This window comes from Dendroctonus ponderosae, unplaced genomic scaffold, assembly GCF_020466585.1.
Source record: "Dendroctonus ponderosae isolate FM_Combo_2020 unplaced genomic scaffold, Dpon_F_20191213v2 Dpon_F_20191213_39, whole genome shotgun sequence".
In the NCBI taxonomy this organism is placed as follows: Eukaryota; Metazoa; Arthropoda; class Insecta; order Coleoptera; family Curculionidae; genus Dendroctonus; species Dendroctonus ponderosae.
The window spans coordinates 73,237-86,017 of record NW_026018601.1 but is presented as its reverse complement, the minus strand read 5'-3'; the positions used below and the strand labels follow the sequence as shown (position 1 = coordinate 86,017).

General features: G+C 31.7%; 2 protein-coding genes across 4 annotated transcripts; both read right to left on the bottom strand.

The window, feature by feature from the left end:
* Positions 1-359: 359 nt before the first annotated feature.
* LOC125504100 (fatty-acid amide hydrolase 2-like) lies at positions 360-5,387 on the bottom strand (the record flags this gene model as incomplete). 2 transcript variants are annotated; one of them, XM_048665466.1, is given in 4 exon segments in its annotated part: positions 360-546; positions 605-856; positions 2,292-2,395; positions 5,007-5,387. In XM_048665466.1, coding segments are annotated over 3 exon segments (526 nt in total), but the record flags the coding sequence as incomplete, so codon positions are not given.
* A 567-nt stretch (positions 5,388-5,954) lies between these two features.
* Positions 5,955-12,678, bottom strand: LOC125504102 (ATP-dependent Clp protease ATP-binding subunit clpX-like, mitochondrial). 2 transcript variants are annotated; one of them, XM_048665474.1, is made up of 11 exons: positions 12,239-12,678; positions 9,320-9,548; positions 9,051-9,225; positions 8,868-8,994; positions 8,474-8,653; positions 8,288-8,419; positions 8,136-8,229; positions 7,877-8,072; positions 7,658-7,825; positions 7,376-7,597; positions 5,955-6,617 (listed from the first exon to the last, which is right to left on the bottom strand). In XM_048665474.1, the coding sequence occupies exons 1-11, from the start codon at positions 12,312-12,314 to the stop codon at positions 6,450-6,452; spliced, it is 1,767 nt and encodes a 588-aa protein (XP_048521431.1). In that variant the 5' UTR covers positions 12,315-12,678; the 3' UTR covers positions 5,955-6,449. The 2 variants fall into 2 exon arrangements, with proteins under 2 accessions (XP_048521431.1, XP_048521432.1); XM_048665475.1 differs by having other exon boundaries at positions 8,474-8,635.
* Positions 12,679-12,781: the final 103 nt, after the last annotated feature.

Below are 12,781 nucleotides of genomic sequence, written 5' to 3'. Positions count from 1 at the left end.
AAGGACAATTTAAGTAGCCCGAAAGAGTAGCAAATAAACCTACCAACCCATAGACGGGGAGGCTTCAAGAAAGCTTAATCTGTGTGTCAGACTCTGCATGTTTTGTGGTTAATAATTATTTGTCTTCTGAACGATTAAAATTTGAAAAAACGGAAAATTAATAATTAATAATACGAATGGAGACTTTTCACCAAATACTCATTCAACCAAGCTCTACATAAGTTCAGAGAAAGTCTTCATAATTTGTTTTTGTTGATTAAAATTTTACTTGCGGGTTTTTTTTGCAAATGTATATTTGCTTAGCACATGTTGAGCAGATAGCAGATATATTTTTGTTGGTGCTCCCATCAAATACTTACCCAGTAATGGATAATCTTGCTCAATTGCAGCTTCATCTTCCAAAAAGTTATTCGCTGAAACCTTGGCGTCAACTTGTCTCGCATCTTCCAAAGCTTCTTCAAACCTAGATTCTACTATAGCGTTAAGCATCGGATTTACTTCGTTGATTCTCGATATGTACGCTTTCAGGACTTCTTCTGCAGATAGCTGGAATGTATTAATTTACCGGAAGGTTACCAACATGGATGGGTTTTCGATGGAGTACCTCTTTTCTTCGAATTTTTCTAGCCAAGTCAACAGCGGGTATTCGCAAAATTGGATCAGTTACAGGAGAGCATTTACTACGTGTTTGAAACATCCGATATAAAAACACAGGAGCATAAGCAACATTTAGCACTTTAATCAGCAGGTAAACGGTAACCCGCAAAGACTTGGCGTACAAAGGTAATTTAGGTTGATGCCCATCAGCCAAAGTTCCCAATTGTGAGGATGATTTGCCATTTTGATGGATTGGAGCCTAAAACATTCATAAAGTAATTAAATAAATAGTTTATGGATCTGGATATATGCAATAGTTCGAGTTATTGAAGGCTAAATAAATATAACATATTCTGTAAAAAATAAAAAACGTATCGCATAAACTCTAGCGTTAATACGTTATGTATACGACATAAACCATGGAAAGTTATTTAATTACTTACTTATTATTGTTATAATGATTCTGATGAATAAAAATAATTAATGATAAAATGTGGACCTCAATTGCAATACACAATTGCGCAATTGTTTGCAGATAAAGTAAATAAACAAATTGTTGTAATTTTGATATATGGAATTTGTATCGGAAACATTGCCGGACACCTAAATTGAAACATAAAAAGCCGCCTATGCTCCGCGATAAGCCAAAAGCGCTCTTTTTTAAATACAGCTTAAAGTTTTAACACCAAAAATATGAGTTAGAGGTAATGTTCACATATCAACATTTTTTTTAAATAATTATTTTAAATGGCCATATCGACCACACAAAAAAAATTCTCGACCGCAAATAAAACAGTTTCTACACTTATTGAAAACTACATTTTCAGAACTGAGCTAATTTTACAAAGTGGATGAAGAAATTTTCTAAAAATGATGATTTTGTGATTGCTTTCAACTACTTTTCGATAAGAATTCTGAATCTCTATAGAAGTAGCTATTTGGGAGAATAAATAAATAATAAAAATTGTTTCGCTAACTGAAATTTTGTATGATTCACATTAAGCAGATAAAATTGGTCTTGAGGAAACAGAATGGAAGGTTGCAAGTCGACTGGGTTATTTATGATCGGATCTTAAAAAAAAAACTTTTCTAGACTAAATTTAATAAAAACAGACTAATATGAGTTAAGCAAAACATTACTAAACAAGAAAATAAGGGCTAAACTCTAATATTATCAATTCCAGAGTCGGTCCAGAGGAGAAGCGAGTAGCAGGACAATCAAAATTGGGTCGTCCCGTCTTTTCATCAAACGGGATCTCCGTAAGGTTAGACAATTTCTGACACAATTTCCAAAATTCTGCAATCTTGATGATTTGGATTGAGTCCCAAGACAAAACAACACTATTTTTCAAGTTTATACAAATTGGAAAATGTAAGAAGTGAGAAAATGTCTAAATTGTAAAAGCAATTACATTTTCTTGGCGTCTGTTTTGCCAAACACTCTGTACCATTAATGTTTAATTAGGCGATAGCTCACAACAGATTGCACTGACGGCAGTTTGGATATTTCGATTTACTCAAAAGAGTATAATTATTCCTGTTAATCCGCAAGAAGCTAATCGACAACTAAAAGCGCCCTTTTTTCTTGAAAACAGATTAGCAGGCAATTTTCCACCAGATTATGTTGCTTTTGGATACAGCCAGATGTTGCATGACTTAGGAAATGCGAATGATATGTATACATTATCATTTACCTCAGAATTCTGTTCTTTTAATAAATTGTCGGTGTTCTTGCCTTCAGTTGAAACATTGCCCTTGCTAAAAATCGTCGGTTTGTCCATGGTGATTGATAGAACAACTAAAAATATACTTAATAATATTTTATGGGTATGCACATTAAAGATAATGCTAAAACTATTTTCGTGTGTAAGTGGGAAAATAATATATGTTTTATCTATTATTATTAACAAAGCAAAGATTAATAATAAATACCGTTCTTATATTTGATGAATACGTACAGTTTGCCTTATTTGCTTAGCAACTTGAAATTAAAACAGGATTTAACAGAAGGATTATTCTGCGATATATTCGGGTACGCACAGTTAACATACTCCGTAGATGAAAATAAAACACGTTTGCAAACAAGATTTAATGTTTGCGCAGAGGAGACATCGAACTAATAATATTAACAGTGGGACAATTAATTGCTATACATGTTGAACTACGTATGCCGCTATACAAAGTTAATTAAGAGCAGTCTCATTATATATATTTGTTCTATTCGCAAATTTATTTCTGGTTATCAATGCTTATCGCGAAGATAAATACGCTTTTTTTAAACTGTATAAAAATGAAAGTTCAACATTCGTATTAAGCATATTTATGTATTGACTACATAACTTTCAAATATTTAATGATTAATTCTTGTTCTTTAGCGCATTAAAATGTCTGGGTGATTAAGAAAAAAGGAAAAATATTTTTTTTTAGATAATAATTTCACTTTAAGACATATATGTATTTATTGTATACAATTGTGTAATTATATGAGATGTTCTCCGTTAAGTAGTTAAGCACAAATTTTACAGATAATGCGACCTCATTTGAAATTGGCCTCATTCGTTATAATCATAAGTAAGTAAAATCATTTATGGAACTAAAGAAATCGATTATGTTTGGCAGAGATCTGAAATGCGAAATATTTTTTTTCTTATGCAAATAGTTTTAGCAAACTGATTCTAAGGGTCACTTATACAGCGTCGTCCAGTGTCCACGTCCACTATTAAAGCTTTGAGTCCCACGTAGAATCGAAAATAATACGAGTTTGCTTATACCTAGTTGTTAAAAGCATTATAAAAGCAAATAAAACTATATATACAAATGCGAAGTAATAAGTAACAATGTTTAGCAAAAAAGTCCAATACATTAACTAATTGCATACCAAAGGTTGGAAATTTTTAAATAATGAAATAAGGATATTTTAATTGTTCAATCGCTAAGTTGAATTTATTTAATCTGCCAAAAGAAATTAAAACTTTAATTTGTTAATTCTCACTTGAAGACCTGGTAGGATATTTTAAATAGCAAAACATCTTTTTTGAACGCAGTTAACGCCTGCACAATTCTACACACTTTGATAATTATTTTTAATTTCAACACCTCGTATTTTTAACACAGCATTTTTCGAATATAGTTTATAAAGCAAACTCACATTATCGTGCTGTGCCAAAAGTATTTCAAAAGTTATGACCAAATTAGCCCACAAAAGCAAGCAATTTGAAACGCCTACAATCTCGCGAACAAATAACAAGTTCAGAAACAGCCAGAAACTTTCACAAATAGAGTAGATTTTATTACTGTACCCGTAGGACCTATATTGTATTCTAATAATTAATTGAATAAAAACTGAATTTATATCCCATTTGTGTACTCGTCTATTTCGGATGAAGTAGTTAAAGATTTTTTGACCAGTGTAAAACGGACTGATTGTAAACAAGGTCAGCAACTTATTCAAGTTGTAATATTTTAAAATTTGGCATAATATATCTTATACAATATCGTAATATTTCAAAATACATCTAAAGCAATCAAACAGCAAGAGTTTGCCAGTAAGAAAAACGAGATACCGACTGTAACTGTTTAAAATATAGAGTTCCATGCAAGGATTAAATAATCGATTAACGCTTCGTGACAATTGTAATTTTATAACTAAATATTCTGATTGCACAGAAAGACGGATGTAGGACAATAGCCTTTTTTGATAAGAAATACAGAGTTTTACTGCTTACTACTATTATTTTAATAAATTAAATGGGTATAAATATTTTTAAAACTATGTGAACTTGTGGAGTTTAAAAACAAAAATATCGCCTTAAAATTTGAATTACTTAGGAACATCACAAACAATCTCATTAACAAATGTTGAACAAAAAAATATATTTCTTTTATAATGAGTTTCTGGTGAATGTTTATGTTTGAAATTTTAAAGTAAATGTATAATAATAATACAACTTGTGATTACAATAATGTGAAAAATTATTTGTAAGTAACGACTACTGATTCAAATTAATTTATTTTAATATCATGAAGAAGAAACTTAATACATGATATAGATAGAACACTTGCATATTCTTATTAATGGTACAAAAATTCCTACTACTAATTCTATTTTATTTTAAAGTAAATTTTGTAGAAATGTTTCGGATTTAATGCAAAACCCATTGGAATGCCATACACTTACCAACCGTAAAGCTTTCTTCACTAACGGGTTTTCGGCCAGACAAATGTTCGCTACTCAAACTGCTAAAGGTTAATAAAATCACATAATGTGAAAGCAAATGGCGAATTTGTTTTATTTATAAAATATCAAATAATAAACAATAAAACACATATTTTTGTGGATTTTGGTACTACCTACACTATTTTCTCTAATGCTAACTTTGTTAAATAAATATAAAACATTTACAACATACCTATAAGCTCAATCAATAATTTTCAGCACTAAAACACAATGCGATCCGCCTGTTAAGGTGACCCCGACGAAATTAAATATTCAGTAGCAATAATTAATTACTAAAAATTGCCATTCTGAAACGTAGTTGGTACACTTAAAACAATGTCGAATATCCAGCTAAAATACAAGATTTAAAAAAACACTAAAGTATTTACTTGTACCGCTGCTTATCAACCGCACACTGCAAGTACCGTAAAACTCGTATAAAGCATGTGCTTTTTCAGATACAGGTTGCATTGCTGTACAAGGGACGTGCAAAATTCGATTTGCAGTTATTTTACTTAAGAAGCTACAAGCGACTTTCACTTAAACATTTATTGTCTTCTCTCTACTGTATCATATGGAGGAATACTTTTCAAAACGTTGTCAAACAGATTGGTTCGCTTATTGGTTCCCCAATTTTTTTTAATTTAAAAAAATATTAGTAAAATTATTAACCACAAAAATGAACAATTAAAACACTAAAAAGTTATGAACTCAATTTGATCTCAAAAGGTTTGAAACTGACATTGTTATCAAAAGTTTCTACATTGCGGAAGAATAAGTTGTAACAACACTTACATTTTAAAAAAGCACGAGAATGAAGAAAGAAATAAACCAAACAGCCATACAATTGCAATATATTTTTGCGTATTCGAACACTATTTTTTCAGCAAATATAATTTTTAATAAAACGATAAATTAAATTCATTATTGTCAAGGTAACTTACTTATTTCCGATTTTTTAATTTTAAATTTAGAATTTAATTATACCCTACACCGGATGTGACTAGAAAGGGTTTTAAGCAATCAATCTATGAGCAAACAAGGAATTTATATATAACTCATATTCATATGTGAATCGATCACATTGGAAATCAATACACAATTGATTACAGCAGATCTAAAGATCAAAATAAAACTACAATAACAATTAAATTATTTTTATTAACTTTTTCTCCGAAAAGTTTAGTCTACTAGAAACATCACAATAATAACAACTGACTTCTGAGACAGTTTCGCAGTTTTTATTTGCATTTTCGTTAACTTTATTAAAATAAAGCTTTAAATAAAATAATGTTTATCAACAGAATGCTTACCCCTAATAAAAAGAATTCTTTATCGTCACCGACATATTACCGAATTAAATACTATCATAATTAATAATAGGGGAAAAATAATGTTGACGATGAAGCTGTAAAAATTTATTGACATGCTTTATAGACCATTAAGTGGCAGTGTCCCAGGTTACCTAATTTTTCCAATACTATTAAATTTGATAGTAGAATACAATAAACTTGAAAAGTAGATCACTGATATTATTTTACATCAAACTTCAAGCGTTTTTTTAACAAAATGTTAATTCTTGCTACTTACAAGCCGAAATACAATTTCATGTTTAAATATGCAACTCTCCAAAATATCATTGCTTTAGCCTAATAGTAGCATTTATTTCATCTTCTTCTGTTACCTCGGTAGTCGATTTGACGTATGTGGGTTGGCTTTTTCCTCGTACGCACTCATCAGTTACGTGAACTTCGGAAATACCTGCTCCAGGCACCTCAAACATGGGTTCCAACAACAAAGTTTCCTAAATAACATTAAACCTTGTACGTGCGAATATAACTGTTCGAGCCAAAGTTCAAAGCATATCAAGCAATTTTTAATTTAAAACTGTCAATTTTTCTTTCAATTTTACTTGAACAACATAAAAAAAATTATTATAAATTGATAGTATAGATATATAAGTAGCTAAATACTTTAACATTTCCCAGTCAAATGGTAAAATATTGATATTTCCAAAATGCCTTTTTATATTTAAAACAAATATGTTAAACCTTTCTTTGTATAATGATCTTCTATGAAACAGTTCATATATTATTAATAAGCTAAATTATTCAGTCTACTGTGATAAAAACAATAAATACACGCAATAAAAATAATAAATAAGATGACAAAACAAATATGTAGTAACAGTGGCAATCAAAAACATTATTGAAGCTGATAAACACATCAGTCCGCACAATAAGCCCTAACAAGGGGAAACATAAAGAAATGTAACAGTAATTTTGGAATGTTTTAAGAAAATCATAAGTGCTTTAGAACAAAAATATATATAAAAAATGTAAGTTATAAAATCGGGTTTAGCTAAAGGAGTGGAAAACAATGAGATTTTAAAAATTTTTATTTGGGCATTTTATTTAAATTACAAAATATTGCGAAGGCAGCTGGAATAATATGAATTTAATTAGTATATTTCATAATTAGTAAACTCACTTGCTTTACCTATATTTTCAGTTGTTGCTGCATATCTTCGACCGAAAGTAGTAACAAAATTCATCCACTTACCATTATTGCCCTCAATCCTCTTGCTCCCGTTTTCCTGTCCATAGCTTGAGAAGCTATCGCATTGAGAGCATCTGATGTAAACGAAAGCTGACACTGATCCATCGCCAATAGCCTCTGGTACTGGGGAATGAGTGCGTTATTCGGCTCCGTCAATATTCTCACCAACATTGACTGGTCTAAGGAGTGGAAAGGCACCAACACTGGAAACCTGCCGACGAACTCCTGGACATTCAATGAACAACAAATTATTATCAGTCAAGAGAATCAACCCTTAATGGTTACCGGAATCATTCCGAAATCAATGAGATCTCGCGCTTGCACCTGCCTTAAAGCCTGGTCCTTTTCCAAATTTTCTTCCTCGGCACTTTGGGTTGATGAATGAAGAGTAGCCTCTTGAGCTACTGCTCGTCTGCCCTGTCCAGCTGTGACTGGCGCTCCGAAACCTAAGTACTGTAAATCAAGACAATTAAAACCAGTTTTCATCCATCTAGCCTTACTTACATTTTCGTTATTTCGCCTCTGAATCAACCTTTCTAAACCGTTGTAAGCTCCACTAGCTACAAAAAGAATATTCGTAGTATCAACTTGAATAGTTTCGCCACGCAATTTCCGAGGCGAGTTTCTTTCAGGAACATTCACTATAGTGCCTTCCAACATTTTTAGCATACCTTGCTGTACACCTTCACCACCAACATCCCTAAATAAAAACAACTCGTGTCGTTGAAGTCGTTTAGTTTGAGGACTAATTCACAAATCTCACCTTAATTGATGTATGCCGGGCACCGCTCCGATTTTATCTACTTCATCAAGAAACACAATTCCAATTTGTGCTTTCTCAACACTGTAGCCAGCATCTGAAACAAACATTTTATTAAATAGCCATTAACAATTAAATTCGATTTCACTAAACACCTTGGAGTAGCTTTCCAATAACGGATTCAATATCCTCCCCTACATAACCGGCTTGTGTTAAAGTTGTACAATCACAAATGGCAAAAGGAACATCTAGGCACTGAGCAATAGTCTGAGCTAAAAGGGTTTTTCCTAGAACAATAGATTATTAATGAAAGCACTTGATTGAAAAATGTAGAAAATTACCCGATCCAGTAGGGCCCAGCAGTAAAATGTTACTCTTCTCCAACTTCAGCTCATGTGTAGTTCGGTCCAAAATATCAGAGCCGATTGCGCTTTGCGAAGTAGTCTTGGTGTAGGGCGGCTCTGTAGGACTAAAACTAAGCCCAATAGGAGCCTGCCCCATGCCTGTTATATGGAGCAAATCTGCGGTTAAATGAAATAAAAAAACTGTTTCAGAAAGCATGATTTCAAATTTAGGAAGAAGCGTTACATCTATTGTACAAAATAAAAACACTGATAGTGAAAACAGAAACCATGCAGAATTTTTTTACATAAACAAAGAAAAACGGGCAACTATTACAGTTATAATTTGCGTGGTTCTCATTTTGAAAAACTTTCAAAAAGCTAAATATTTTACCTCGATGAGTCATATTTTGATGAGGTCCTTGTTCCATCACAGACATATCCTGTCTGCTGTTACCTAGTTGATTGGGAGTGTTGTTGTATATCCTTTTGTAATGATTGTATACTGCTACAGATAAAACCTGCAGCAAATTAGCAAATATTAATATATACAGTTTTTTTACTTAGTCAAGCACACCTTTTTGGCATATTCCTGCCCGACCACATGTTTGTTCAAGTACTCATAAATCTTCTTAGGCGGTGGTGGAGGTTTCCTGTATTGACCATTCTTCAGGTCTACGCCCTCTTTCTTTTTGCTATCAACCTCGCTCAGTACCACAAAGAAATGGTGGCATTTCTCGCACTTTACAAATCTGAAATAAACTGTAGATCAATCCAAAGAAGTTGTCGATAATTGACGTTGAAAATCCCATACTTTACAATTAAACTAGATAGATATCTATTTACCTCGTAGAGCTAACAAAAGTCTCTACATGCGTACACGGATCGCCACATTTCGGACATGAGAGGGTGTTTTTGTTTTTGCCATTTCCTCCTCCACTGGCAGTGGAACTACTTGGAGGTTGAGTAGTGCTGGTAGGCGGTTCTCCAGCTCCAATAGTTTTCGAAAGTACAGCAGTAGTGGATATGTTTTTACTTGGGAGTTGTTGTTTTAAGTATATGGCAGACAAGAGACCTGAGAAATCACGATATGTATTTTTATACTCTAGATTTATTTTTTTTAATTTTTAGTAGGTATAATTAGTAGATATTTTGGCTATCGTTAATTAATATTAGGTATTTAGAAATCAAATCAGTATTTTTCGGGGTTGTATTATTTCAACTTGCTTTAAGTTGTGTACGTAAATTCCGAGTGCAATAAAGATACGGTCAAGGGTTAAATTTCCTCCAAAATAAATAAAAAAGAACAATGATATAAATCATAACAGCAAACATACAATGAAGCAGTTGCATCAATAGGAGATCGAATAAGTTGTATCAAGTCCAATGTCTCAAAAATATCAGAGAGAAAGGTCAGGCACATAACACAAGCTCATTATTTTTAAACCGGCTCATTACTAGTATACTATTTTGATATGAGAAGTTTTTTGGAAGTGTATAAACATTATTGTTTGGCTGCAGCTTTAATGTGCTGAGAAATACGCGCTTGATTTGAATTAGTTTGTTAAGCGTAGGCTAAGTTAACTTCAAATTACTATGCCAACTATTATTTAGATATATTAATATTTTGATCATAGAAACAATATTGTGCCCAACGGTTTTCATGAACATCTGAAAGGATGTTGAATAACACTAAACAACTTTTCTCAATTTCTCATTATTTAATTAATTAATGGATTACTCATTTAATTTATTCAATAAACACTTATTGACTTTGAGCACGGACTCGTAAAAATAAACTGTTTTCATCTCGCTCTATAGGTATAAACAAAAACATTGATTATGCCAAGAACTTTAATTTCCACGTCACTAATAAAGTATTACACAATGTATTTGGCTGTCAACCAAACTGACGAAAACGATAATTTTAAAGTTATTATTTTCAATTTTTATAAATTTCCACTTTTTTATATATAGCTTGCAGTTAGCCCACTGTTTATCAATGTGAAATAGATGTCATTGTTTTAACAATTTTGCAATATTAATACTTACATTTTTATTTATTTGAATAAATTTGAAAATTTAGTGTATATTTTTCAATTAACTGTAAAACCATATAAGTATTGCTTCGGGTTTTTCAATGTCATACTTTTTCCTGTATTGGAATGTACGTCTAACTACTAATAAGAAGAAAATTAATCTGCAAAGAGCAATCTATTTTTCGATGTACATGAAAACAAGCATATATAATTAAGAATAAGTTCGATTTGAAAGAAGATTATTCGTTCTCATTGAGCCAGAATAAATTGCTTACACTGAAATATTACAGTTACGCCACAGGTAGATATAGAAAAATCCTATTCAGCTGTAATTGCATGAGTAAGTGTGTCAGTATAATAAACAACGGTAAATTCAAACCAATGAATATTCGACTTTTAAAAGCAAACATAATCAGTATTGAAAACTATGTAAAACTATAAAAAGATAAAAGCCAGTTTTATTTAACTTATTGATTCGTTAAACTCGTAATTTATCTCTTTGAGTGCGCCCAGGGATAAATTAATTCCTTTCGTTTTTGAACATTGCATATTACGCCCAAATTTTCAATTGTTGCTCTACTCGTTTTATTAGTTTTCTTTTTCGGCTACAAATACTGTGTTGTATTCAGTTTCGTGTGCCTGTTCTTGTGCGCGTTCTGAATTAAGTTTGTAGTTTTTCAATATTTTTGCGTTTTCCTTTTAAATTTTGCTCCTTGGACCAATTTAATTCTAGATCTGATAACTCTTTGCAGTTTTCTTCTTTTACACTAGCTTGCTGCTTCCATTACAATACGTTTCAAGTTCTCTTTCTTGAGCTGGTCTATGCTAAATCATCAATAATTCTCTTATGACGTTGATTCTTATTACTTGAGTACCTGAATGTTGAAATTTTTGTCTGCTTGTAATCTTCTCTAGTCTATTACATATCTTCTCTACTATTCATTCATGTGATTGTTGGTCTGTCATACTTACTAACTCGCATCAGCGTGTAGATGAGCTTTACCCACAAGATTTGATTGCATTTTTGCAACAATATCCAATGAAAATTGATGTATAAAAGTAGATTCAACAGTAATCAAATTGTATAAAAGATTGCACGTATGTTGCACTTGCTACCAAATACTTTTTGAAAGTTTTTTAACTTAACTAAACTTAAAATAAAAAATTTGTTAAAATTTAGGCAAATTATCACCAAGTGCTGAATTCGCACAGTAAATTAGCATTCACAGATCAGAAACGTGTTTTCATAATATTAGTGGCATTGGTCCTGAATAGCGTTTAGTGTCAAGGCTCAGATTATAAAAAAACCTGTTTTTAGAGAACATTTAATATTTTATCATATGGCTTAAGAAAATTTATATTTTCACTTTTTCAGATAAAGTAGGTAAATAAATGTTTGACAAAATAAAGACAGTTTTGTTTGTTTCATATGAGATCATTTCTGTTGTGGCGGTTCTTACGTGCATTTTATATAATACTTTAGGCTAGTTCACCTTGATTGCATAAATATGTTAATAGCATGTAAATATTTCCCAGACAACATTTAAGGTTTCAGTGGGATTTTAAAATAGTAAATATAATACTACTAATTTGAGATCCACTGTGCCAAACATTACAATAATAACATTAATCGTCACGATCACCAACAAGGTGTTCAAGCTGTTTACAAAAAAATACAAGCAAATTAAAGCGCAATTAAAATATACTAGGTGTATTTTGGACTAACCTTGTTGGAACTTTGAATTTCTGGCTACAAAAGCATATTTTCCGGCTGTGGCCAAACTGCACCGAACACTAGACATCTTGAAATAAGACTCGGCAAGTCAATTGAATTTGTTTAAATTAAAACTATGAAAATCGTATGTTTTCAAACACGTAGTCCTTCAAGTTGATCAAGGTCTCAACTTGACATGACGCAACGGGCTGATAATTAAACGTTTTGTGTCCAAATTAGCTTAATTCACTCGAAGAAAAAACTGATTTCTTAATGTTGTAGATGTATATGATTTGTTGGGAGTAAAAGTCACTGGAATTTAAACTGAAACGAACGACAAAATCTTGATTTATAATGCCATTAGTGTGATGGTGTTTATTTTTGTGAATTTTGACAGATGAATAGACGTAAAGGTGACGTTAGCAGCGGCCACCACACAGAACACCTCTAAACGTGCAATATTTTGGTTTGTTTGGAAACCTGTAACGGTTTATGTAAAATAAATAATCCGTAGATGGCGCAAAAAGCGGTTTTCTTTGAGTATGATTAAGTTAC